The 27305-nt window shown below is 50.1% G+C and overlaps 1 protein-coding gene across 4 annotated transcripts in view; it reads left to right on the top strand.

Moving 5' to 3' along the window:
* Positions 1–27012, top strand: part of ankrd26 (ankyrin repeat domain containing 26) — a 38436-nt gene extending 11424 nt beyond the window's left edge. For 2 of the 4 annotated variants that reach the window (XM_079743928.1, XM_079743926.1), the window contains 26 exons: positions 83–127; positions 867–1364; positions 1511–1612; positions 1702–1769; positions 4793–5037; positions 5305–5514; positions 5868–5898; positions 6538–6685; positions 6938–7151; positions 8758–8941; positions 9565–9711; positions 10710–11172; positions 12470–12975; positions 13551–13703; positions 14205–14380; positions 14842–14935; positions 15224–15247; positions 16130–16207; positions 16611–16745; positions 17300–17412; positions 18085–18193; positions 18966–19241; positions 21548–21783; positions 22998–23241; positions 25542–25587; positions 26011–27012. In XM_079743928.1, coding sequence (XP_079600054.1) covers positions 83–127; positions 867–1364; positions 1511–1612; positions 1702–1769; positions 4793–5037; positions 5305–5514; positions 5868–5898; positions 6538–6685; positions 6938–7151; positions 8758–8941; positions 9565–9711; positions 10710–11172; positions 12470–12975; positions 13551–13703; positions 14205–14380; positions 14842–14935; positions 15224–15247; positions 16130–16207; positions 16611–16745; positions 17300–17412; positions 18085–18193; positions 18966–19241; positions 21548–21783; positions 22998–23241; positions 25542–25587; positions 26011–26153 — 4688 coding nt within the window. In that variant the 3' untranslated portion in view covers positions 26154–27012. The remainder of the gene's footprint in view (positions 1–82; positions 128–866; positions 1365–1510; positions 1613–1701; positions 1770–4792; positions 5038–5304; positions 5515–5867; positions 5899–6537; positions 6686–6937; positions 7152–8757; positions 8942–9564; positions 9712–10709; positions 11173–12469; positions 12976–13550; positions 13704–14204; positions 14381–14841; positions 14936–15223; positions 15248–16129; positions 16208–16610; positions 16746–17299; positions 17413–18084; positions 18194–18965; positions 19242–21547; positions 21784–22997; positions 23242–25541; positions 25588–26010) is intronic. The other 2 variants (XM_079743929.1, XM_079743927.1) reach the window with 2 other exon arrangements.
* The last annotated feature ends 293 nt before the right edge of the window (positions 27013–27305 follow it).

Here is a 27305-nt window from a genome sequence, read left to right as displayed (position 1 = left end):
CTTTCATTCTGATTTCAAATTGATCAGTTTCTCCCAATCTTTATTTCCGCTTCAACTTGAGATGCACTTCATTTCTACACAGATCTGATGGAGGAGCTTGGGCTGGGAGACGTTGATGACCTTGAAGGTAAATGACACAAAAACAGGTCACCTCTTCCGTCTTCATGTGTTTCAGGCTGTGAGGAGCTTATCACAGCCATCAAAAGTCTGCTTGTTGTACATGCGTTTATAATGATTCATGAGTTAGTGAGACCACAAGGTATAAAGACTGGCAAGATCCATACAAGGCTTGAAACCATATCAGATTCAGTGAAGACGCTAAGTACAGTATATCACTGATAAACACAGCATTCATTCCTCACTTTTAATGAAACCCCAAATGATTGATGACGAAGACGATGGACTGCAAAGCTTGTTACTCTCTAGTGAAAATATTTGTGTTGTCCTTTTCATTGAACTCCGACGAAGCTCAAAATAAAGGTCAGTGAAGAAAACGGTTCCCTGGGTCAGCTCTAGAGTTCACCCCTTCATTAGTAGTTGTAGTTAGAATATCTGCTATATGGTGGATGCTTTAATCCAAAGCATCTCACAATACCGTGAGAGCATATATTCTAAGCATGACTGACCCCTCAGTAGGAATAACCCTGTAGAAAAGGTCAATCCTTCTCCCCCCTATGCTAAGCTGCATATCATCGTTAACAGAATAAAATGGAAACCAGGAAGAATTAATATCCACACCTTTATTGGCAAGCAAACAAGTAGTAATAGTATAGTAGTAAATCCTGTATCCCAGTGCACCTAGCAACACTTAGGTAGCTTACGAGGCATCCCCAACTAACAGTTCCCACTGTTCCCCCCCCCTCCAGACGCCTCGGACTGGGACTCCACCAGTACGGCCAGCAGGCGGACCCTCCCCGGGCGCAGGGTGCCGTCACCCGGCCACCCCGCGCCCTCCGCCGCTCAGCCCCAGCTCCGCGCCGCCGACCCCCTGGTCCCCCACAAGGGGGCTGTCGCCGCCGTGAGGATGTCTCCACCCAGTCCCCTGGCCCGGTCCCCCTCTTCTTCATTCCAGTCCCAAGCCCGGCCCCAACCCCAACCCCAGACCCCGACCCAGACAGAACCCCAGACCCAGACGGAACCCAAGACCCGGACCCAGACAGAACCCAAGACCCAGACGGACCCCCAGACCCAAACAGAACCCAAGACCCAGCCGGAACCCCAGAACCAGAGAGAACTCCAAACCAACCCAGAACCCCAGACCCAGACCGAACCGCAGACCCAGCCAGAACCCCAGACCCAGCCACAACCCAAACCTCAACCTAGAGCCAGGAAGCTGCTCCCCCTGAAATTGGACAGTGATGAAGGTAAGCCCCCTGCTGTTTATAGTGAAGTTACATGAGGAGCTAGCACCAGATAATCCAACCTTATCAAAATATAATCACTGTTGACTCTCACTGGGACAAAGAGACACTGGTATGACGCCTTATGTTCCATCCCTCTCCTCTCATAGAGTCGGACTGGGACTCGGACAATGGGACCTCTCCTTTGCCGGTTAAATCCAAAAGGCAGCAGCCAAATCTACCTGAGATTAAGACCTCCTCCGGCGTAGCAGGTGAGGCATCCCAAGGGACTTTAAGCAGGTGCTATTTTTGTGTACAAGTCCCCCACCCTGGTTAAATCTGTCCCCTGGTGTCCCTACAGGTATGTCAGGCGATGAGTCTCCTTCAGATCCTGAGGACAGCCCAGAGCCAGAGGAGCAAGCTAAGCAGGTGACTCATTGTAAAAGCATTGACTCAAGCTCTTGTGATTCCCCTGTGCCACTGTTACAGTTTGATGGGTATGATCAACCCAGGTTACATACCATTAGGCACTTACAGACTTTTACAAATCAAAGCAATCACGGGGGGATTTTCCTAGCAACAATCAGTTGTTTATTATGTGTATGAAGCTCTGTGTCTCTGCAATTTCATGAAAGTGAACATAAGTGCATGTGTGTCTTTTATATGAAGCTATTGTTCCTTAGTCTATGCATTATCATCTTGTCTTTGTTTGTGCATTGCGTTTTGCCGCCTAACTTCACTCGTTGATCAAAGGAGAGGGAAAGCCCATCCGAGATAGTCCCTGACATGTCGGACTGCGAACGGAGGGAAACCGCAGAGGAAATCCCACCTCAGGAGTGCCCAGGGCGCCACCGGGAACCACGTGGATCCACCGGGGAATCCCCGTGGCAAAACCGATTCGAGAAACTGTGGGTGGAGGTGGAGACGAAAGAGGTGAAGTCCACCTTCAGGGACGTGGCCGCCGAGCTGAGGCAGAAGTTCGGAGAGCTACCTCGGCAGGGCAGTCTTCCTCCTGCCGAAGAGCCTCCCGAAGACCCTCCCGACCCGGGACAGGGGCCGACCGGCCTGGAGTTCCCCCTGGCGGGTGAAACGTCGAGTGACGACGACGAAGAGGAGGAAGATGAGGCAGGGGAGCCTATAATGAGGCCCTTGGCGATGGCCAGGAGCATGGCCCTTCGCACCATACCGGAACAGAGGGAGTCAGGCCAGGAGGACTCCCTGAGCGAGGCCAGTATTAAGGCCTCCAAACCCCCAGATGGTGACCACCACCTCCACCAGGGAGGTGCTGATCCAGGCATCCTGAGCGGAGGTCACGGTAACCTCGAGAGCAGCCGTTCTCCGTCACCGCGACCCTCTGAGGGATCCCACACCATGGATCACGGAGAATGCAGAGACGGGCCGTTGCCACCGGCGGCAACCGCTCCGGAGCCCGGTTCTGAGATCGAACCGCCGTCCTGCCGGGACAGCCCAGCCCCGGTGGCCGAGCCTGAGGGCCGGAGCCACGCCGACTCAGAGAGCGATCTGGACGAGCCAGCGCTCTCTCAATCGACCGCCACACATCCTTCCGGGCGTCCTCCCACCACAGCGAGAGTGCCGGAGGAACGTCAGGATTTGGACACGCAGGAGGTGGAGACAGATGCACGGATGCCGATAGGAGCGTGCGCGGGCTCCGAGAGGACAGATGAGCTCAGGCTTGAGGAAGAGGTAGAGGGCGGTCGCCACCCACTGTAGTGCCTTCTAGAATGCCTGTCTTTCTCTTCACGCTTTTCATAGTCTGATCTTTTGAGGGTGCGACCAGGCCGAAACCAGGGTGTTTTAATGTCAGCAAATGTTCTACAAAAGTCTGTCTAATTGCCCAAAGCACACGGAGCGCCAATAGTGGTATATTCAGATTTTGTAATGCAACCCCAAATAATGACTACAATCATATCGATTTTAAAGGAGCAGAGCATGAACGTGGCACGCTTCAAATAGGACTCTATTATGGACTCTATTATGGACTCTATTATGGACTCTATTATGGACTCTATTTTGGACGCGTCTGTCCTGGCACGAAAGTGTTCTCTGTGCTAGTGATCAAGTGACATTGACCCAAACCTCAGAAGTGACTTAGTTCCTGTATCCACTCTCAATACAACTAGGACATTAATATTTAGATATTAAGAATAACCGAGATGGCTTTTGGCCTCTCTTACTATTTCTCAGCTATGTTACATTCGGCCTGCTGTTTATGTTTGACGCCTCGGACCATCTCTCATCGTCTCCTGCGTCTGCGTTGTGTTCTGTGTATCCTGCATGAGTTGGACATGTAGCCCTCCACATCTACCCAGATGCAGTAGTGTGTGGGGTGGACTTTGTGTGCCGAAACACTTCTTTTCCCCTGAAAAGAAGCCCCGTGGAGTGGCTTTATGTTGTTGTTGTTGTTGTTTTTGTTGTTGTTGTCATCGTTGTGATCCTTTTCCTGCATGCCATTTATGTTCTCTCATCATTAACAAGCCCCTTTTGACCGGTGTGTCTGTGTGATTAGCCATTAAATGCAATCTGCCCTGCCCGGTTGTAATGGCTAATTACTCTCACCCCTGGTGGTAAGACAGGGGCCCTTTAACAGTTCGGCCAGCCTTTTAATTGTTGCACATATTTTAATGTTGTAATCATCTGTGCAATATGTTCATGATTAAGTAAAACTAGAGTTTTGCACGCGTGTTGCACGTTGATTTATAACAAGGAGAGGCAAAGTTGTGCATTACAATGCAAACACAGCAATAATAGGCACCAATCTGGCGCAATTAGAAGAGCAATCACCTGAATAAATGCCAGGTATAGCCTATCGGACACAAAATCAGTGCACTTGCAAATGAGTGCCTGCAAGTATGACCGATCGTGGTGTGACAATATTTAACCATCAATCTACCGCAAATACGTAGTGCGCTGCGCTTGTGCCGATGGTGGAGCCGTTAAACGTCTTATCTGTGCGTTTGTGTGTGTGCGTGCGCGTGTGTGCGCTTCCGTGTATGTGTCGCTGCCTTGGTGTTGACGTGCGGTTTGTGGGCGTGCTTGCAGCGTATATATGCGTTTGCGCTTGGCACGTGCGCACTTGAGTAACTTGAGTAACTGGTGCGACAGGCCTGCTATTATAGCAGTAAGATGTGTCGCATAGCTTTTTTCCCCTTCCTTTAAGCTCACCAAATACTACAAGGGTTGTTTGAGTGCATCAATGCATGCTAGTGATGTGAAGCTAATTAGCCGACATGCAGTGCTGCAAGCTAAGGTGTTCGGTCTCCCGAGAAAAGCAATGAGCCATTGAATTATGGATGGCAGAGTGTACTTGCTCCAAGCACCTTTTTTAAGGCTGGCCTTCAAGCTTGAGTTACTCCAGTTTACACCTTAGGGAACACTTTTAAACCGTTTTTTCTTTTTGTTTGATTGTATTTCTTTTTTGTTGTGGTTTGTAGTTTTCCAAATACTCGCGAGCCGCCATGCCGGCGCAGGGTTCTGGCGCTTCCTGGGACGCCGGGGGAGAGGACGAGGAGGAGGAGGAGGAGGAGGAGGAGGAGGAAGAGGAAGAACAAGGAGCCCAGAAACCCGAGCCAGAGTCGGGACGGCAGGCCAGGGCAAACGGCTCGAGTCCTGGGGGAGGAGGACGTCGAGCTCCCCCTGAGAGTTTGGTCCAAAGGCCGCCGGGGAAAAACCCAAAGAGGTAGGAAGTGCTTTGTGTAGCTCTTTATTTTCATTGTTGCATTCACAGGCTGTGACATTTCTTAAGAGATGTTGATTTGTATTCTTATGAGATGGAAGTAGCTGCCCTGATCGTACAGGGTTTCCCTTGTTGCCTGTGGCACTGTCGTTAACACAAATACAGGCGGGAGCAATGTCTTGAGTATTTCCAAGTGCCACCATGTGCTGAGGTGCTGTCTCGTGATTGGCCCTCTCCACTCACCGCCAGACATATTGCTGCTCTCCGTAGCGTCAACAGGCAACCGGTTCCGCATCGAGTGCCAGTCCAGCAGAACACCCTCAGGAACAGAGACGCCATGTCTCTGACAGTCCCCTCAAAGAGGCCCACGGGGGCCCCCAGGTTGGGCAGTACCCCTCGGACTGCGGCCCACCTTAACGGAGACCCTCTCTCTGTGTTTGACGATAGCACTCTAAGTGACCTTTCGGACAGTGAAGGAAGGTATATATCCATGTGTCTCCTGGCTCCCTGGTCGCCCACTGCTTCTCCCGCCTCTGTCAATGTCACTCTACTTTCCTACTGTCTCCCAACACGTGGGAACACCATTTGGAAACCAGGGGGGGGAAATAACCCGGGAGCTCATTCATTCTTCAAGCGCTGTTCCGTCTTCCTCTCGAATAAGTTTGCATGGCCAGGCTTTCTAACGGATGAAACGTAGCATGCTGCGTTTATGTTTATCCCACTGCACGTCCAACTCCCCTCCCTACAAGCGGATACAGGAGTGGGAACCCCCCCACAGGTGGATAGTGGCGTTGATGTTCAACACACCCATGTTTCCTTCTGTCTCGCTCCAGGTCCCCACCAGCATGCCACCGGCTAGACGAGGTAAACTCCCCGCCGTCGCTGCGTTGGCAGTCTCTGTACAGTTTGGTACATCATGTCTTTTTGATGCTATTGCTAACCCCCGCCTGAAATGTTGTCCTAAGAAAACAGCCAGTGATGAATGAATGCATTTTATTGGTCCTAACCAAGGGGTAGGGGCAGAAGCTTGAGCTTATATCAAGCCCCCCCTTCTCACATTTTTAAGAGTTACAAATAAATCCTATACATACATTGTGTTCGCATATACATGCAGCATACACTTACCTACGTGTATACATACATACATACATACAAACATGCATGCATACATACATACATACATACACACACACACACACACACACACACACACACACACACACACACACACACACACACACCAAAAGGGTCAATACTTATATCCAGTACATTTCCACCATAAGATGGAAAATATCCTTAATAATGATGATGTCCATAATGAGAATAACGGTCTTCATCATCATCACCATTATCAACGTTGTTATAGAGGGGTAATACGCAATGTGATGTGTATCATGAAGCATTGGTGAACAAGTCTAGACAGGCATAGAGCAGGTTTTTCATTGCATCGAGTTTTCAGTTTTCAAAGTCATTCATTTAAATTGTGTGTGTGTGTGTGGGCAGAACACGGAGGGAGGGGAGATGGAGCTGGCTGAGGACCTAGATGAGCTCACCCAGTCGTCGGACAGCCACACGGACGACATCCACTCCCCAGCCTCGGGCTACCGCCACGCCGCCATGCTCATCCAGAAGTTAGACTCCACCACGCTGGGTACGCAGGCCACCGTCTCCCAAACACCTGGCTCTTCATTCACTGACGGCTAATCACACTCACACCCGGTGGTGCAATATGACACCTTTAAGAAGTAGCCTTATATATCTTCCAAGATACTATGCTGGTGAATTTCTTAAGTAACGTTGGCTTGTAATGTCTTGAGACTAGGAGGGGAACATTTTTGTTAACAGCTAATAACTCCCCCCCCCCCCCCCCCCCCCCTGTCCCCCGACCACCGACCACCAACAGACTCGAGCAGCATGATGAAGCTGCAGAACATCTTCCACGAGTACGAGAACTCCATCCAGAAGGCGCGCAGTCGCCACGGCCACCTGAGCGACAAGGTGGGCCAGCTGGAGGGCGAGCGGCGGGAGCTCCGCGGCGCCCTGGAAGACTTCACGGAGGCCAAGTCGGCCCTGGAGCGCCAGCAGCTGGAGCTGCAGACGGAGGTGGACAACCTCAGGTAGGACCCGAGAGCCGTGAGGCACACTGACGAGGTGTGCGGCGGAGTTAAGGCTTAGTTATGGTTCCAACCTTTGATTAGGGCTGCTCCATTATGGGAAAAATCCTACTCACCCTTATTTTGGTCAGTGTTGAAGTCACGATTGTTCAAACGATCAATTTTTTGAGTTTGAAAACGTGTTGTATTTATTCAGCGTGTCTCTCCCATAAAAAACGTTGTAGCTGAGAACTTTGAAATTTCGCTTTAAAAACATACACAAAATGGTCAACAAGAAAATGTTGCAATGTAAAATAATATAAAGATATGTATCCAGCTGTTCTGCCCTTTATATAAAACCAAAAATAAAATTTTAAAAAATTAAAATTAAAATAATAAAATATTATGTTAATTTTGTGATAGTTTGACGCTAAAATCGAAATCGCGATCAAAATTCGATTAATCGCCCAGCCCTAACGTTGACGCAACGCAAGGGGGTTTGCGGACCCGTTGCGTCCTTTCAAACCCTCCTTGCGTCCACCGCAAGGGCCTGACCTGCGCCTCCCAAAAATGTTAACCTTCCGTCGAGGCGACGCAGCAGCGAGGGCTGTGATTGGTCCGCTCACTAAAACCAGACGCAGAACCAAAACAGTTTCACGACTGCGTCGAAGCGTCTGCTTAGTTATTGCGTTGCGTTGACGTGGAACCATACCCGAGCCTTAAGGGGGGGATGGGGCTAGGCGTCTTGCCTACAGGTAGGTGTTTGTGGAGTTTGGATGATGGAACCCCATTAGGTTTTCGGCTGGCAGGTGAGAACCTCAGCCATGACACTGATCCTGATTGAATTGAATCGATTGCGTTTCTTACGCTTCGTATTTGTTTCGACCAATCGTGTTGCGGGAGGCGGCGATCTATAGCGTGTCATTGGGTACCGTTCTTAGGAAGGGTCTGTAAATGTTTGAAAGCAATACTTTGTATACCAGCCGATGTAGAAATGCACTCATCCCCTCACGAGTATTAGGTTATCTTTAAAAACAAAGCCTAACCCCGAAAATTGCTGTTGTCGGTTTCCTGGACTTCTCCCAGAAGTTCTGCTATATCATAGTCAGACTGCTGGATCCAAGGCTACCTCAACTGAGACCTCACAGGGTCTTCCACCGACCTTACTGTACTGTGCTAGCCTGGGTATACCCATGCTGCCTTGCGCGCGATTTCATTTCGCGCTGCTAGGCAGCCTGGATTCCATGGATCCGATTTTCGCCTGAGATAGGGAACCAATCACAGAACGGGGAGGGACGGCAAGACAATGACGACGTCTATGCGACACACCCGTCGTCTTCTTCCTCATCGAATTTCTGTCGCTCTACATACCTCATCTGGTATAATTGATACGATTGGCTATGAGCTACGTACATACTCATATGATAGACATTCGTAGCGCCCAATAAACGGCTCCGGGCAATCGTAAACCACGCCTCGAATACGAGAAAATGAATGTGTGGTTCCCAGACCTCTTCTCGATGTAGATTGAGATGAGGTCTGGCGTCAGCCAGGCTAGCACTGTGCGGCGCCAACACAAGGGCCACTGAAGCCTGGCTGGTATCGACCCCCCCCGGCTCCTCGGCTGCAGGTTCAAGCTGAAGCAGGAGCAGGAGAACCGGCGTAACGCCTCCATGCTGTACGACGGCAGCCGGGACAAGCTGCGGCGGGCGGAGGAGCAGCAGCAGGCCGAGTCGGAGGAGCGGCAGAAGGTGGACCTGGCCCTCCGGAGCCTGGAGCTGGAGAGGAGGACCCTGATGAACAACATGAAGCAGGTCCGCACGCCGCGCCCCGTCGTCATACAGGCTGAAGTGGAGCCTAGTTAGTGAGTGAGTTAGGGTTTATTTGATAGGGACAGATACCCTGGAAATCCAGAGTTCTCGCGAGAGCACAATTTGAATATGCTCAGCGAGCCACTCATTAACCAATCACATCGGTGTATCTGATATAGGAGGGCCAGAAGCGTTGCTTTTTTACCGTCCGGACACGGCAAGAGTCTTATCTATTGGTTAGCTCCGCTGGTCTGGATTCGTCACCCCTTGTATTCTTCCGATTGGTTGTAGTATTATCGAATTGCGTGCAGTGATATTTTCAAATGGATACTTAGAAGTTGGTCTGGATTTCCAGGCTAAGGGACAGATACGACTCATGTGGATTGTGCACAATCCAGCAGAAAGCATCATAGCATTTATAGCTTTTGCTCATTTCCAATGCCCGTCCCATCCCTGACCACCTTTCTTTAGTGTTTAGATTTGAATTTCCAATGAATAGTTTGGAAGTTACGGTTCTAGTTCCACAATCACATCCCAGGATCTTAACCATCCTGAGATCCGCCTTGCTCCGTGGTCTGAGGAGCCTCTGAACCAATAGATGGGGGGTTTCTTAAACGTTATTCCAGCTGGAAGAGGACCTCAGCGAGACTCAGAGGCTGCTGGCCAAGGAGCGCAGCGCCCGGGCGCTGCAGGAGAGCCTGCTCAGCAGCCACCTCCGCAAGCAGCAGGAGATCGAGGAGGAGAGCCGCAGGAGCATCAGCAGGAGCAACGAGGTACGGCCTAATGATGTACCGCTCAGTGGCTGGTGATTGGTCGGCCCGTGTTCCGTGAACGGTGTTTGGTGTTTCGCCCCTGCCTAACCACCGTCCACAGTTTAAAAGACAAACAGATCCATTGAGTCTCTCTCCCCCTATTAAAGGGGACATATTATACCACCAGGTGTGAGTGTGATTAGCCGTTACAAGCCGTTTTGAAAATCGGCCTCTTCTGACATCACAAGTGGGCGTGACCACCTAGATCTATGCTGGATAGATCAGTCTACCAGTGGCCTATAGCAATCGTTGCTCATCTATCCGTCATACATCATGCGTAGACACGCCCACCTATGATGTCAGAAGAGGCCGATTTTCCAAACGGCTTGTAGCGGCAAATCACCTTCTCACCTGGTGGTCTAATAACTCACCCCTTAATATAATTGCTTGAGTTCTTTAAAACAATTCTATAACAAAACTTCAGACGGATGCAGATACATCCATTGAGTTTCTCTCCCCTTATTAATAGAATTGCTGGATCTCTTCTAAACAATTCTCTAATCGGGACCATATAGACTCGGTCCTGATCGCAGCGACCCGGGTTCAATTCCTGCTCGTGGTCAATTGCTGCCTGTCCTCCCCTCTATCTCCCATACCTTCCTCTCTGTCTCACTCTATCATAAAGCATAATATTTTAAATAAATGAATACATATATTCTGTTCAACAATTATTGGCCGAAGGCGAGGTGAATAATGAGCCTGAGGTCAATAATTGTGTTAGTATATACTACGCGTGCACACTCTTTTTGCCTGGATTTTTTTTTTTTATTTGAGTTTCTTTTGTTTTTATTAGCGTGAAGAGACGGACATTTTGGGATGAGAACAATATCCCGAGTTTGAGATCCCAATCACAGGATATTGCCCAATATCCCAATAGAGCGAACCAATCAAATTGCGGCGTCTTAGGAGGGTCACGTGTAGTCTATACTAAAACAAAACACCTCTGCCTGTCACGCCAGGCGCTGTCCCAGCTGACGGAGGCCAGCGACCGGGAGAAGGACCTCCTCCAGCAGACGGCGGCGCTCCACGAGGAGCTGTCGGCGGCGCGCGCCGAGCTGGAGCGCGCCCGTGCCGCCGCCGCCCAGGAGGACGGCCGCCGGGAGGAGGAGCGGGAGGCCCTGAAGGAGCGTCTGGAGGACTCCCGGCGCGACCTGCGGCTCAACGAGGAGGCGCTGACCCGGACGGTGTTCCAGTACAACGGGCAGCTGGGCGCCGTGAAGGCGGAGCTCGCCGCCGCCGCTGGCCGGCTGGAGCACGAGCGGCAGGGCCGGGAGGTGGCGGAGGCGGAGGCGTCCTCGGCGCGCACGCGGCTGGCCGGGGCGCTGCAGGAGGCGGAGCGGTGCCAGGCGGCGCTGGCCGACGCGGAGAAGAACCTGCTCCGCCAGCGGGACGAGAGCCAGCGACTGAGGGACAAGAACACAAGTAGGGCTCTGTGTGTAGTCACCGTCGCTCACCGTCAGTCTCTCTTAATTATCGAATAATCTCTTCATTTTGTAAAATATGTAGCCAGCCGTTCTATAAAACATTTAATGAAGACACTAAATAGATTAGATAAATAATCACGATGAAACGTAGCATATAATCGAATAAAACTCATTTATATTAGTTTGACGCAAAAAAGGAAATCACGATCAAAATGCGATCAATCGTACAGCCCTAACTCATGTCCCCTGGTCGTGTGGCGTGCAGCCTAACTCATGTTGTCCACTGGTCGTGTGGCGTGCAGCCTAACTCATGTTGTCCACTGGTCGTGCGGCGTGCAGCCTAACTCATGTTGTCCCCTGGTCGTGTGGCGTGCAGCCCTAACTCATGTCCCCTGGTCGTCTGGCGTGCAGCCCTAACTCATGTTGTCCACTGGTCGTGTGGCGTGCAGCCTAACTCATGTTGTCCACTGGTCGTGCGGCGTGCAGCCCTAACTCATGTTGTCCACTGGTCGTGCGGCGTGCAGCCCTAACTCATGTCCCCTGGTTGTGTGGCGTGCAGCCCTAACTCATGTTGTCCCCTGGTCGTGCGGCGTGCAGCCCTAACTCATGTCCACTGGTCGTGTGGCGTGCAGCCTAACTCATGTTGTCCACTGGTCGTGCGGCGTGCAGCCTAACTCATGTTGTCCACTGGTCGTGCGGCGTGCAGCCTAACTCATGTTGTCCACTGGTCGTGTGGCGTGCAGCCCTAACTCATGTTGTCCACTGGTCGTGCGGCGTGCAGCCTAACTCATGTTGTCCCCTGGTCGTGTGGCGTGCAGCCCTAACTCATGTCCCCTGGTCGTCTGGCGTGCAGCCCTAACTCATGTTGTCCACTGGTCGTGTGGCGTGCAGCCTAACTCATGTTGTCCACTGGTCGTGCGGCGTGCAGCCCTAACTCATGTTGTCCACTGGTCGTGCGGCGTGCAGCCCTAACTCATGTCCCCTGGTTGTGTGGCGTGCAGCCCTAACTCATGTTGTCCCCTGGTCGTGCGGCGTGCAGCCCTAACTCATGTCCACTGGTCGTGTGGCGTGCAGCCTAACTCATGTTGTCCACTGGTCGTGCGGCGTGCAGCCTAACTCATGTTGTCCACTGGTCGTGCGGCGTGCAGCCTAACTCATGTTGTCCACTGGTCGTGTGGCGTGCAGCCCTAACTCATGTTGTCCACTGGTCGTGCGGCGTGCAGCCCTAACTCATGTCCCCTGGTCGTGTGGCGTGCAGCCTAACTCATGTTGTCCCCTGGTCGTGTGGCGTGCAGGCGAGGTGGCGGGCCAGCGCGACGAGGTGGGCGGTCTCTCCCAGCGGCTGGCCGCGGCGGAGGCGCGGGCCAACGGCCTGGAGAACGAGGTGCACCGCTCCGCCCTGCAGCTGACGGAGAAGAACCTTCTGCTGGACGCCGGCCAGCGGGAGAGCCAGGCGGCCGCCACCCGCACCCGGGAGCTGGAGGAGGCGCTGCGGGCGGAGAAGGAGCTGGGCGGGCGCGCCTCGGCCCGCCTGGAGGCCACGCAGGAGCGGCTGGGCCAGGCGCAGAGCGACGCGGCCCTGCTGCGGCAGCAGCTGGAGCAGGCCCAGAACAAGGGCGTGGCCAAGGAGCGCGCCGTCACCGATGCCCAGGAGCGCTTCGGCGAGCTGGTGGCCCAGCTGCGGGCCGACAGCGAGGCCCGGGTCCAGCTGGCGGAGGAACGCAGCCGCGAGCTGGCGGGCAAGGCGGCCGACCTCCGGGAGCAGGTGTACAAGACGGAGGAGGAGAGGGCGGAGAGAGAGGTGAGGGGGCAGGGGGGCAGGGGGGGGAGAGAGAGGTGAGGGGGCAGGGGGGCAGGGGGGGGAGAGAGAGGTGAGGGAGCGGGGGGGGGGGGGTGAAGGAGCAGGGGGGAGGTGAGGGAGCAGGGGGGAGGAGAGAGATGGAGCAAGGGAGAGGTGGGAGGGACGGGAGCAGGTGTAGAAGATGGAGGCGGAGAAGACGGAGAGAGAGGTGTGAGGGAGCAGGGGTAGAAATTGGAGGAAAGAGAGAGGGAGGGAGGGAGGAAGGGAGGTGTGCGAGCAGGTATAAAGCTGGAGGGCGAGAAGATGGAGGGCGAGAGAGGCTATAACCTGCGTCTCGGTCCCTCTCCTCCACAAACGGCCACCTTTAGAATAGCGTCCAAATGCTAAATGTCCTGTTCAAGAGCTTTCTCTCCTCTTGTCCTCCCAGGACATGCACTGTGTCTATGTCTCTCACTCTCTTTCTTTTGCTCCCTTTGTCTCTCTCTCTCTCTCTCTCTCTCTCTCTCTCTCTCTCTCTCTCTCTCTCTCTCTCTCTCTCTCTCTCTCTCTCTCTCTCTCTCTCTCTCTCTGAGCAGTCCAGTGTGAGGCATCTTCAGCAGGAGTGTGCCGACTCCCTGAAGAAGCTGTCCATGAGCGAGGCGACGCTGGAGGTGAACACGCGCTACCGCAAGGACCTGGAGGAGGAGAAGGCCCGCCTCTTCAAGGACCTGGACCGGCTCAAGGGGAAGGTAGGAAACGGCACCACCTGCTGGACGTTTACGCTCACTGCGGCGCTGTATGGATTCAAGGAGGGAGGTTTGCTTACGCAGCAGAAAGTACAGCAGAGTACTAATGAGTAGGACTGCAATATCAATTGTTTGTTCTAGTCTATTGAGTCTATTAAAGTCTATTAAACGTATGATATTTTTCGATTAATCATTAAGTATATAAAATGTCATAAATAATAACAGAGTCCAAACTGATGTCTTAAACATGCTTGTTTTATCTGAGAAGCAGCCATGAAAAAAGCAAAGCACTCCTCTTCGAATGATCCACTAAGCAAATTTTTTAATTCAACTGCAACATTAAGCAGTAACTATTTGTTCGTTCAGTTGTACTCAATAACTTACCGATTGATCTAATATCAAACATTTATTTGATTCATATTCGGTCGATTGATCCATCAACACCTTTTAGCAGCCCTAGTAGACAGTAAACAGATTTAACCCTGTGACCTCTGACCCCTGCAGCTGGACGAGAGCGAGGACCAGTACGTGCAGGCGGAGCAACGCCTCAACGCTCTGAAGGCCACGCTGGACGACCGCGAGCGAGAGCTGGCCACGGCCAATCAGAAGCTCCGGGAGGCGCTGGCCACCTTGGCTGGCTCGGACGCCAGCGTCAAGCTACTGGAGGAGGCTGTGCAGAGGTACGCGGACGCACGCATGTAGACACTCGCTCACTCATTCACTAACTCACTCACATGTTAACTCACTCAGTCAGGTGTTCACTCTCTCACTCACTCACTCACTCACTAACTCACTCACACACCCACTCTCACTCGCTGACTCACTCACTTACGCCATCAATCACCCACTCACTTAATCACTCACACACCCACACTCACTCACCCACTCTCCCTCACCCACTCTCACTCACCCACTCTCACTCACCCACTCTCACTCACTCACTCACTCACTCACTCACACACCCAATCTCACTCACTCACTCTCACTCACAGATACAAACAGGAATGTAAAGTAGCTATATGGGGCCCCCATTTCCCGGACAGAAACCTCACCATTCTGCAAACATTGGCTTATTTCATTTTATTCCCGGTTGTGGTCCCGGTGGGGGCTTGATGATGCTCTTTGATGGTGTCACTTTCAGGCTGGAGATAGAGAACGCCCGACTGGAGGCTGCGGCTAAGCAGCAGGCTAACAAGATCGAGGCGCTGCAGAAAGGAGTGCACGAGGCTACAGTGGTGAGGACGCCAACCAACGGATGACAGTTGGGCGCCACATTTACATGAGTTAAATCATTCAGCAGACGAACAACATCGAAGTCAGGCCAGGAACAATGAAAGCCCACAAATCATGAAATAATTCCAATTATGAATGAGCAGTTAAAGGAATAACAACACAACGATCAGTAGGATAGCTTTATCAGAAGCATGCCAGTCCGATGAGATAAAATGAAGACAAATAAAGGCGTGACAGCATTGCCGTGTTTCCATCTGTGTGTTGATAACATGTTGAATTCATTCCCGCAGCCACCTGACGGTCCCGGAGGCGCGGTTGGTATTTTGGTTCTAGGCTTAGTCTCCTGTGTGTGTGCACCTCGGTTTTAGAGATCGATGAAACCTCCATAGAAAGTGGATATAGATACATGGACTTTCTATCTTACTGCTGGTTTCAGGGTTCTCTGGGTGATGGGATCTGGTGTTGGTTTTGTTTTCCTACATCCTATCTGACTTCTGGTTTCAGGGTTCTCTGGGTGATGGGATCTTGTGTTGATTTTTTTTTTCCTTCATCATATCTGACGCCTGGGTTCAGGGTTCTCTGGGTGATGGGATCTTGTTTTTCTGAATGTAACATCAATCATCTTGGGCTCTGTTTTTTGGTTCCTTCTCAAGCTGCATGAAGTTTTTTGTTTTGACCAATTAGAGCCTAGAAGGTTTCTTTCTTATGCCACCAAGATTTGTGGTTCTTGTTTTTTTCCTTGACTGTTAAGGGGCTTAGGGGCTTTCGGTGTACACCCGATTAAATGTACACTTATCCATAATAGGCCTGCACGATAAATCGTTATAAAATAGCAATCTCGAATTTTATTGCTTTTTTTTTTATTTAAGCCTTCATTTACAGCTGTGTGGAGTTGGTTCAGTATTTATAAAAGGCCAGCAATTAAAGACAATGTGCTGCTATATGCTAGAGGTGCCAAAAGACTATGTTCGGTACTGCCATTTTTTTTTTTCATGGTTCATGTTTGCAATAAAAATGACATTTCGTGAGAAAGGAATCGTGGCAGAGAATCGTAATATTAATTCTAAGCTAAAAAAAAACGTGATTCATATTTTTCCCCGAATCGTGCAGGCCTAATCCATGATAATATATAAGTAGACATTTTCAAGCATCTTCCGAAGTGTCTCCTGATGCCCTTCCTGGTGCTATTTCTTCAGGCCAGAGGTCGGCTGGAGGACTTGGTGACCAACCTTCAAGGCAGTAAGATGACCCTGGAGGACCAACTCAACAGAGAGGTGTGAGACCACGGCCCACTCCTCCCTCAAAAACTTCTGCACTGGCCTGCGCTAAACTCCAACAACACTCATTATCCTCTGGCCCTGCTTGTGCTGTGCTCTAACCTCTCTCTCTCTCTCTCTGTCTCTGTCTGTCTCTCTCTCTCTCTCTCTCTCTCTCTCTGTCTCTGTCTGTCTCTCGCTCTCTCTGTCTCTCTCTCTCTCTCTCTCTCTCTATCTCTCTCTGTGTCTCTGTCTCTCTCTTTCTGTGTCTCTGTCTCTCTCTGTCTCTCTCTCTCTGTCTCTCTCTCGCTCGCTCTCTCTCTGTCTCTCTATGTCTCTCGCTCTCTCTCGCTCTCTCTGTCTCTCTATGTCTCGCTCTCTCTCTGTCTCTCTCTCTCTCTCTCTCCCCCCCCCCCCCCAGACTCAGAGGCAGAGCCAGCTGTCCCACACGGCCCATGACTCCCAGGCCCTGTGGGAGGAGGAGCTGAAGAGCCGCTCCAAGCTGGGCCTGAGGCTGGCCGAGCTGGAGAAGGAGCGGGCCGAGCTCGGCAGCCAGGTGCCTCCCCCCGCCTTCCCCCTTTCCCTCTGGCTCTGGACCTTAGGGGCTGATCATGGTCCCATGGTCACGCAACGCAGGGGGGGTTACGGACCCCTTACCTTTGCGGACCCTCCTTGCGTCCACCGCAAGGGCCTGACGTGCGCCTCCCAAAAATGTTAACCTTACGTCGAGGCGACGCAGCAGCGAGGGCTGTGATTGGTCCGCTCACTGAAACCCGACGCAGAACCAAAACAGGTTCAGGACTGCGTCGAAGCGTCTGCTCGATCTCCATCATTGTCTTTATCTCCTTCTTTGACTCAACTATCTCTACCGCTCATCGCTATCACTCGTTTTATTTTCTCTCAAGACAAGAAGCCGACTTTAGTCATGGAATGTGCATAAAAGTCTTCGTACGCCAGCAGTGACACTTATGATTATTCAGCATTTTTTTCATGCCCAGGATTAGAAAAGTGTTTTTTTTAGTTCAGATGTCGTGTGATATCCCCCCGAAATGAGCCCTGCTATTGACTTGAGAGCGGTCGTTAACCCGCGGTACCACCCCTCCCCTCTAGATGGAGACGGAGAAGAAGAGAGCCAGGAAGATGGCGGAGCAGAAGAAGGCGGTGGACGGCAGGCTCGACCAGGAGATGAAGAGGAACACAGACTTACAGAAAGAAATGTACAGGTGACAAACTGTACCCCCCGCCTCCCGCCTCCTGACCTCTGACCCCTGGATCTCCTGCAGTTCATCCCGTGTAACGGACCCCCAGTAGACATCAGTGGTCTGCCCCAGAGACGTCATATATACACAGACGTCGCATTATTTACGATTCATAGGGATTCATTTTTACAATACAAAACCGGCCGAAGCAGTCAATGCGGCGTCTGTGTATATATATATATGTGGTCTTCTTGTCCACCCACCCACTGTCACGTGAACCCTCCTCCTCCTGGTGTAGCTGCTGCAGGGCTCTGATTGGTTCCCGTCCCTTTCGGAGCATTGAGCGGTGAACTGGTCCCGATCTCATCCCTGCTGACACCTGGCTTGCATGTGTATTGGACTAGACATTAGACCCACTTTCACTGTGTTGCGTACACTTGGATGTTAGATTAAGAAAGAGTTTGTTCAACAAGATTATGGCATTAATCTAGTCAGATAAAGTCATCTAGACACTAACTAGCTGCTAAACAACTCTGTGTATAATATTTCGTTTTGCATTCACTTAAGCACAATATTATATGATCTCTCACACAGCACATAGTATCGTCATTATATGACTCATTGTTGGGTTTGGAAAAGTGAAGGCGGAAATGTTTGTTCTTCTATGTTTTCCCCCGTTTGTTTGTTGTGATGAAGGCTGCGGACTCTGCTGAAGACGGCCAAGAAGAGGCTGAGGGAGCAAGATGGCGGCTCTCCCATGGGCAGCCAGAGGATGGACACACTGAGGCTCAGCATGAGAGACAAGGTCTCACTCACGCACACTCGCTCACTCGCTCACTCACTCACTCACTCACTCACACTTGATGATATCTTCCATCATCATGATCCAAACATTTCTACAACACAGCAACACATTACCTGAGAAAATATCAATAAAGAAATGTGAATCAGTCTCAATGAAGTTTAACCTAGGTTAGGTTAAACTTCATTGTCCCCGTGGGGAAATTTGTCTTGGGCACAGTGCATCATTGCTTTCATAACATAAACGGAGAGTACAACAAAACAAAAACAAACCAACATTTTAACATCGACAACGTGGCGCTTGATAGACTGTGAGTTAAATTGCGCTTTGCTGTATCGCACAGAAATCTACAGTATGGGGATAAAGTGCAAGTGTTAACATTATCATTGTATTGCCCTATTGCACAAGAACTTGTCGATAAAGTGCTATGTGGTAAAGTGCTTAGTGCTAAAGGGCTGTGTGCTAAAGTGCTAACCTATTTATTGCACATTATTCTACAGTTAAAGGTCCCATGACATGCCACCAGGTGTGGCGTGATTAGCCGCTACAAGCCGTTTTGGAAATCTGCCCCTTATGACATCACAGGTGGGCGTGTCCACCTAGATGTGTGACGGATAGATGAACGACATTTGCTACCGTCCACTGGGCGGACTGATGGACTGATCTATCCAGCACACATCTAGGTGGACATGCCCACCTGTGATGTCATAAGGGGCAGATTTTCAAAACGGCTTGTCGCATGCCCCCCTTCTGACCGCGGCGTCGCCCCCTACAGGCGACGGAGGACATGGCGGGGCAGCTGGAGAGGGAGGCGTCCCGCGTCGGGCAGCTGGAGGTTGCCAACGCGGAGCTGAAGGAGCGGCTGGCCTCCATGCAGGGCCTGGGCCGCAGCCACCAGCGGCTGGAGGAGCAGCTGGAGGACCTGCGTCGGAGGGCCCAGGAGGCCGGCCCCTCCGACCCCGGCCAGGCGGAGCGGTACCGGAGGGAGGCCGAGGACAGGGCCAGCCTGCAGGTCCGCCAGAAGCTGGAGGAGGTCAACCTCTTCCTGCAGGTAGGTGGAGGAGACGGGCGCATGCACACACACACACACACACACACACACACACACACACACACACACACACACACACACACACACACACACACACACACACACACACACACACACACACACACACACACACAAAAAATAACATGGGGTGCTGCACCACTCCCAGCTGAACAGTACTAAGTTTGAGTCCCAAAGGCAACAGGTGTCCTTGAGCAACAGGGCCTGTGTCTAAATTCATTCTTATGGCTGGTTCAGACTACACGATTTCAGCCCGATTTTGCCCTGATTCGTTCGTCGCAGACAAATTTGCAAGTCATACACGATTTTGAAAGGTCGGCGACGAGACGAATAATGTAATGTGACATGCTTGCAATCTGCGATGTTTTCGTCTGCAACGTTCGAAAACCCCACGACGAAACGTTTGGCATGTCAGAATTTTTTGGGGAATCGCATGACGTATCCATTGTTGACATGAGGGAACCCCGCCCCCAGTTGCGTGAGGGAACCCCGCGAGCAGCCAATAGCTGTTGACATGCTAATAGCTATCACAACCAGGGTCCAAAACTAACACTCGCCACTCGCCAATTACGAGTAGATTTTGTCTCTGGCTGGTAAATTTTTAAGACCACTCGCCACTCTGGCGAGTTATTATTTTTTTTACCGGCGAAAATTTAATTTTTCGTTACTGGAGGAGAACGACGCTGGTATCTGCTAGTTTCCTGACAGAGTAATGTGTCTTTTCAGCAGAGACGATCTTTTGGCACGTAAGCGCGTGATGCCACCATTCAGCGTACCCATTGGTGTTGTTTGGCGCGCCCAGTAGAACTGCTAGTTTCCTGACAGAGTAACGTGTCTTTCCAGCAGAGTTCTCCAAGTACGTCTCGCTGCGGCCTGCGGGAAGGCGGGGCGTGACATCACGCCCCGCCCACATCACGGGCGAGTGCATTCTGGGATTGTTTGCGCCCGAATATATTAATAATATTTTAACGGTAAATTACGTAAATATATATATATATATATATATATATTTACGTAATTTACCAATTATATATATATATATATATAAAACGGGTGGCATAAATCAAGCGATCTGATTGGTTCCTAACTGTTGTATATTGAGCGTATAGTTGTCTGAACTGAGTGAAGTGAGTTGTCGTTCTGAGTTATCAATATTATGGCTTCGTTCGCTCGTTATCAAATGGAAACCATCCATCGTAACGTTACAACTTACTCCCTGTGATAAAATAATGTATAGACTGTGTGCTAGACCGATCTAACGGGGTCATCCCTATGTTCCCCGCTTTGTATGTGACCGGTGTTTTTCGTAGGTGGAATCCGGAAGAATGAATATTAGGGTTACGGTTATGGTTTTACATGAATTAAAAAAAAAGAACTTTCACTTAAGTCATGTCTTTGAATACTTTGTCCACCACTGGTCAGATATTCATGTTTATATAGGGCTGTTGCAGTCTGGTTGAGCTAAAATCAGAAACAGTGATTCATATTTTAACATACATTGCTACTAGTATTAGTGCATATACAATAAAATATTGATTGAGAATCGCATATTAGACCCAAATGACATGTTAAATAATACTGATAGCAATTCATAACACTTAAAAGCAATTTTTATTTGGTTGGCTGGTAAAATATCTGCCTGGCTGGTAAAAAATTTCACTTACCAGCCAGCCTGGCTGGTAAGTGAAAAAGTTAGTTTTGGACCCTGATCACAACCTATCATAAACCTCAAACCGCAGGCATATTGCCTAGGGCTAGCTACTCGGGATCCATTGTTGACGCTCTGTTGCTAGGCTACGTTGTCGCTGCGGGTACTTTGTATCGCTCATGTCACGCGCAACGCAACTACTGTGAGGGGTTGCTGCATTGAGCGGATATAAAAACTACTGGAACCTTTATGACAAAAATGTATAAAACATTTATGTCAGTTCTAAACCTTAGATTTTCTAAATATCTTGCAAACGTGAATGATACAAAGTAGAGAGCATCGCACCCTCGAATCTTGTAGTGCGGCCAGTCTTCCGACGAGACAAGGCCCGATTTCCTGGCTCTGTGATTGCATAGTGTGACATGTTAAATCGTGGAGGAACGTCTGAGAATCGTGTAGTCTGAACCAGCCATAAGCTGCTTTATAGACAATTTATTGATAAAAACTGCTGCTTAATATGGAAATGGCATCGTGTCTGTGTCTGTGTGACTGTGTGTGTGTCTGGGACTGTTTCTGTGTGTGTGACTTTGTGTGACTGTCTGTGTGACTGTGTGTGTGACCGTGTGTGTGCCCCCATCAGAACCAGGCGGCGTCGCAGGACGCTCTGGACAACATCAAGTCGGCCAACGAGGCCAACGTGCGCGGCCAGCTGGAGCATCGGATCCGGGAGCTGGAGGCGGAGCTGGGCAGGGCGCGGTCCGGCCAGCAGGACAGCCTCGGCCTGAGGGACTCTGCCCGCAGCGAGCTGGACCGCTACCGGGAGCTCTACACCGACGAGCTTGGCCGCCGCAAGGACCTGGCGGCCAAGCTGGACCGGTGAGCACATGTTAGGGTTCACCGGGATCGCTCTCTTTACATGTTAGGGTTCACCGGGATCGCTCTCTTTACATGTTAGGGTTCACCGTGATCGCTCTCTTGACATGTTAGGGTTCACCGTGATCGCTCTCTTTACATGTTAGGGTTCACCGGGATCGCTCTCTTTACATGTTAGGGTTCACCGTGATCGCTCTCTTTACATGTTAGGGTTCACCGTGATCGCTCTCTTTACATGTTAGGGTTCACCGGGATCGCTCTCTTTACATGTTAGGGTTCACCGGGATCGCTCTCTTTACATGTTAGGGTTCACCGGGATCGCTCTCTTTACATGTTAGGGTTCACCGTGATCGCTCTCTTTGCATGTTAGGGTTCACCGTGATCGCTCTCTTTACATGTTAGGGTTCACCGGGATCGCTCTCTTTACATGTTAGGGTTCACCGGGATCGCTCTCTTTACATGTTAGGATTCACCGTGATCGCTCTCTTTACATGTTATGGTTCACCGTGATCGCTCTCTTTACATGTTAGGGTTCACCGGGATCGCTCTCTTTACATGTTAGGGTTCACCGGGATCGCTCTCTTTACATGTTAGGGTTCACCGTGATCGCTCTCTTTACATGTTAGGGTTCACCGTGATCGCTCTCTTTACATGTTAGGGTTCACCGTGATCGCTCTCTTTACATGTTAGGGTTCACCGGGATCGCTCTCTTTACATGTTAGGGTTCACCGGGATCGCTCTCTTTACATGTTAGGGTTCACCGGGATCGCTCTCTTTACATGTTAGGGTTCACCGGGATCGCTCTCTTTACATGTTAGGGTTCACCGTGATCGCTCTCTTTACATGTTAGGGTTCACCGTGATCGCTCTCTTTACATGTTAGGGTTCACCGTGATCGCTCTCTTTACATGTTAGGGTTCACCGTGGTCTCTCTCAACATGTTAGGGTTCACCATAGCCTTTCTTTACATGTTAGGGTTCACTGTGATCGCTCTCTCTCAACATGTTAGGGTTCACCGTGGTCTCTCTCAACATGTCAGGGTTCACCATAGCCTTTCTTTACATGTTAGGGTTCACCGTGGTCTATCTCTTAACATGTTAGGGTTCACCGTGGTCTCTCCTTACATGTTAGGGTTCACTGTAATCTCTCTCTGAACACCTCTGCATCAGCCTTGCAGGGGCTTGCCTGGGGTGACCCTTGACCTCTCCCTCTCTCCAGGGCCAATGACCGCCTGGCGGAGGCCAACGCCAAGCTGCTGGGCGAGCGTCACCGCAGCAGGTCGCTGATCGCCAGCAGCATGGCCAACGGCAGCCTGGTGGGCCCCCCGCTGGACCTGGGCTCCCTGGGCTCCCTGGGCTCGCTGCCGGCCTACGGGGCCTCCCTGGGGACCCTGGGCCTGGGGCCCGGGGGCAGCCCCCTGGGGGACCGGCAGGGCAGCAGGGTGGAGGATTACCTGGCCAAGGTGAGCAGCGCTGCGGTGGTGGCGTTTCTGGGGTTGTTTTTTTTTGTTTTTCTTTGCGGGATGTTACTGATGTTGCTGTTGTTGTTTCTGTTTCTTTGTTTGTATCTCCTTCACCATCATGTGTCGGGAATGGTGTGCAGGTAGGGGCGTGTCTATACGAGGTGTAAATCTGGAGGCGTGCGGTTTGACCGGAATGTCTTTGGAATTCTACTGGGCTCATAAAAATAACCGTTTGTCAAGTAAAGCTCATTAAATGACGGTGGATTGTGTTTTTACTCAAACGGTAGATTGAGTAGAAACATATTTGCTTTAATTGACTTACTTATTGCTAGATTATTTTTGGCCAAGAGGACGGATGTTGCCTTGCGGTGGGCTGCCCTCTGAATCAATCTGCTCCCACCCTCTCCACATGGCACCAAAGCAGCTGCAGTCGGCACTGATCCATGTCTCCGTGTCCGTGTCTTTCTGAGCCTGTGTCTGTGACGTTCTCTCTGTCGTAGCACGGTGGTGGGCCGCGTGCCTAACGTCTCCTCTCCTTCCTCCTCTTCTTCTTCTTCCTCTCCTTCTCACTCCTTTCAGCTTCTAGCTCAGAAATCTGTCTCTCACCTCTCGCCTCTCCAGCCAGACACATGAGCAGGTGTGTAGCAAGCTGTGAGTTGAGTCCCCCCTGGGTTGATTTGGCTGGCGTACCTCTGCTTGCTTCGCTGTCGCTTTGTGTCCAACCCCCCCCCTCCCCCCCGCCCGACCGGTAGACCCTCCTCAAGGGACCTGTGTCAACGGGGTTCCTACGGTTAGCCTCACTTTGGCGGGAATTTGGCCTCAATCCAATCGGGAAACGATCCGACCGTGCATACATTGCTCGATACATTGGTGTACAATAAAAACATGTTGAAGACGGCTGCCATCTTGGAGGCAGAGGAGTAGGAACCCCGGGCTTCTTATTCGGCGGCTGGTTGGATGAGCTGTCAAGGCGCCTAGATGTAAGCCAATCAGGCCCCTCGGTTTTCCCTTTGACCCTCCCTCCGTCACTCTTGTGCTAGGCGGTCTTCTAGATTGGATTGCAGCGGTAGTCTTTCTTTGCAAAACAACAGAGCAATTTGCATTCAGATCAGAAAGCTATACGTATAAAGGGACTGTACCTCACATCGTTTAATTTCTTTATCTAGCCAGCTCAATCACGCTACAAAGTAAATCCACTCGAAATGTGGAGTAGCTGTCGGGAAAAAGAAGATGCAAGGGAGCTCATGGGAATTGTTTTTATTTGATTGTGAGTGGCTGCCATTTGGGTAATACTGGGTGCTGGGATGTTCATGTGAGAGTGGAGGTCCTCTCAGAATACCCACCTTGTCGTTGTTGACACTGGTTAGACTTCATTAAAGTGCACCCTGAGCATGGCAGAGTAACATGATATAAGGCTGCTCGATTATGCAAAAGAATCATAATCACGATTATTTTGGTCAATTTTGAAGTCACGATTATTTTTGAGTTTATAACATGATGCGTTTATTCAGCATTTCTCTCCAAAAAAAACTTTGTAACTGAGAATTTTGAAAAATACAAATGTTCAAATCGAAAATGTCAAAATTGAAAATAATGTAAAAATATTTATCTAGCTGTTCTGCAATTTATATTAAACATTTAATGAATACAAATTATATATATATATATAAACCCAAAAAAGCGATCGACCGTTACCTTAAATTGATTGAGACCTCAAATTATCAACCCATATTTTCAAAAGGAAGTCAATGGCCATATCTAAAGATATGTCACCAGTCACATTTTTTTAAAGTTTGTCCCTTTATTTAACTGGCACCCAGAGAAGCGCAATTGTGTGTGTTGCACGGTTCAGTGTTTTCAAGCAGCCAGCCGCTTAACATTTACATTTACATTTAGGGCATTTAGCAGACGCTTTTATCCAAAGCGACTTACAAACGCTTAAACGGTCAGAATATGAAAGCACAGGCCCATGATTCAGTAGTTTAAAGCTTTTACTCTGCATGTGTGCATGTTGTGCCGTGCAGATCTGCAGCGCTGACCTCTTACAGGTGCCCCCTGTGTGTGTGTGTGTGTGTGTGTGTGTGTGTGTGTGTGTGCGTGTGTGTGTGTGTGTGTGTGTGTGTGTGTGTGTGTGTGTGTGTGTAAAGTGTGTGTCGTTATTTTTGAAACACCCCTTGGTATTTTTTTTCCGTTTGGAGTGTATGCATCAATTCGCCATCTGAATATTTTTTATAATAATGATATTTATTATCCCATTATTATATGACCTAGTTAAATCTCCTCCCGCCCGCCTCCTCTAGATGCAGAGTGAGTTGGAGAGAAACGTGTCCAAGGAGCTGAGCCATGGTGAGTGATGTGGGGCCCCTCCACACACAAAACACACAACCCTTGTCATTTGGATTGTGTCTGTATCACCCTTTTTGCTACAAGGTTTGCAAAGTAAAACCCATACTAAATACTAAATACGCAATACAGCAAATAAATCGAACAAACACAAAACGGTAAAAACAAACGACAGACCACACAGCGGATCTCCGTTCTCATGCGGGGTTCGGGAGTCCCCATCGCAACCCATAATAACGTCCCACACACCATCCCCCTCATTTCCCCTCTGTTCTCATCATGAGGGGGTCATGGGGGGGATGGTGTACGGGACGTTATTGTGGGGGAGATTTTTCCCCATAATAACGTCCCGTCTCCAATCTCCCCCATCTCCCCCCTGTCACTCCTAAACCCGTCCGTCCGTCCGTCCGTCCGTCCGTCCCCCAGCCACGGTGGAGCTGGAGGGTCTCGGGGGCTCGGCCCGGCTGTCCCCGCTGGGCTCAGCCTCGGCGGCGGACCCCCCGGACGACCCGGGGAGCCGCGCCACGCAGCAGTACCTGGACGTCCTGAAGAGCAACTACATGATCTGAGGGGGCTGCCCCCCCCCCCCCCCCTATGGCCGGACGGAGCTGCTGCCACAACAAGGCATCGATATATACAATCAGTTTGTGACAATCACCGCCAGTATCGAGGGCGGGCAAGACTGGGTTTTGTAAAGAGGCCAAACGGCAAAGCGGGCGCCGCCGTCACCACCATCAAGATATTTATCATCACCACCGTCGGTAGTCTGAAGCTCGCTCTCTCTCTCTCTCTTTCTCCCTCTTTTGCTGTCTGTCTGTCTGTCTCTCTCACGGACGCACATTGCACTTATCCACTCAGGAGCGAAATGGCAGGGTTTAAATGTTGTTATTAATGTTCTCCTTTTTAAAGGCGTCTGCTATGCCATGGTTTTAACACCCTAATTATCAGTGGAAACGAAGGGAGAGACTAATCCTCCTGAATTGGCTGCTTGGGCTGCAACTCATCCTGTATGTTTTGGGAACGGTGTGTATATACTGTATACGGTTTGGATTTTTATTTGTGTTCATTTGGAATTACAAAGATTTATCTTTGTAATTGTTATTATTTGTTGTGCGCCAGTGGTGCCAACTAGAGATACCGTTTGATGCTTGCCATCCAGTGGTGTGATTACTGAAATCCAGATAATTTGGTATACGACTGATATTTGTGATGGTTTTGATTGGTTGTTTTTTTAAAGTTACTGTACTGTACTTGGAATGAGACAAAAACAGAATAATCTGGATACCCTCAAGCAGTTTATGTTGTCAACAGTCAATAGGTTTTTCAGTAATTTCAGGTTTTGTGTTGTCTTTCACCTAAGAAGTGGAAATGTATCAGTATTTCCTTTTTGTTCTCGTACTTTCATGACATTTGTAGCGTACAATCTGAGAAGGGAACATTTTAAATGCCTGTACATTACAGAAGAACCTACGGTTGTAAATAAAGTCTTTAAAATAAGATGAGAAAAGGTTTATTACTTATGAATGTATAAAAAAGTCAGAACATTTATTTAGTGACCAACATTTTTATTCCAAACATGTCACATTAGAAAGCTCTGTTGTATTCAAGGATTGACATCTTTGTTTTTGTTTTCATAGTCGATGAATAAATGACGACGGCGCTCATTAGCAACCGCGTTAATATGGTAAATAAATCTTTGTTATATTATATTTAATATATTT

This window comes from Pollachius pollachius (assembly GCF_949987615.1).
Source record: "Pollachius pollachius genome assembly, chromosome: 9".
NCBI lineage: Eukaryota > Metazoa > Chordata > Actinopteri > Gadiformes > Gadidae > Pollachius > Pollachius pollachius.
Note: the sequence above shows the minus strand (reverse complement) of the source record. Positions and strands in the feature narration are given on the sequence as shown.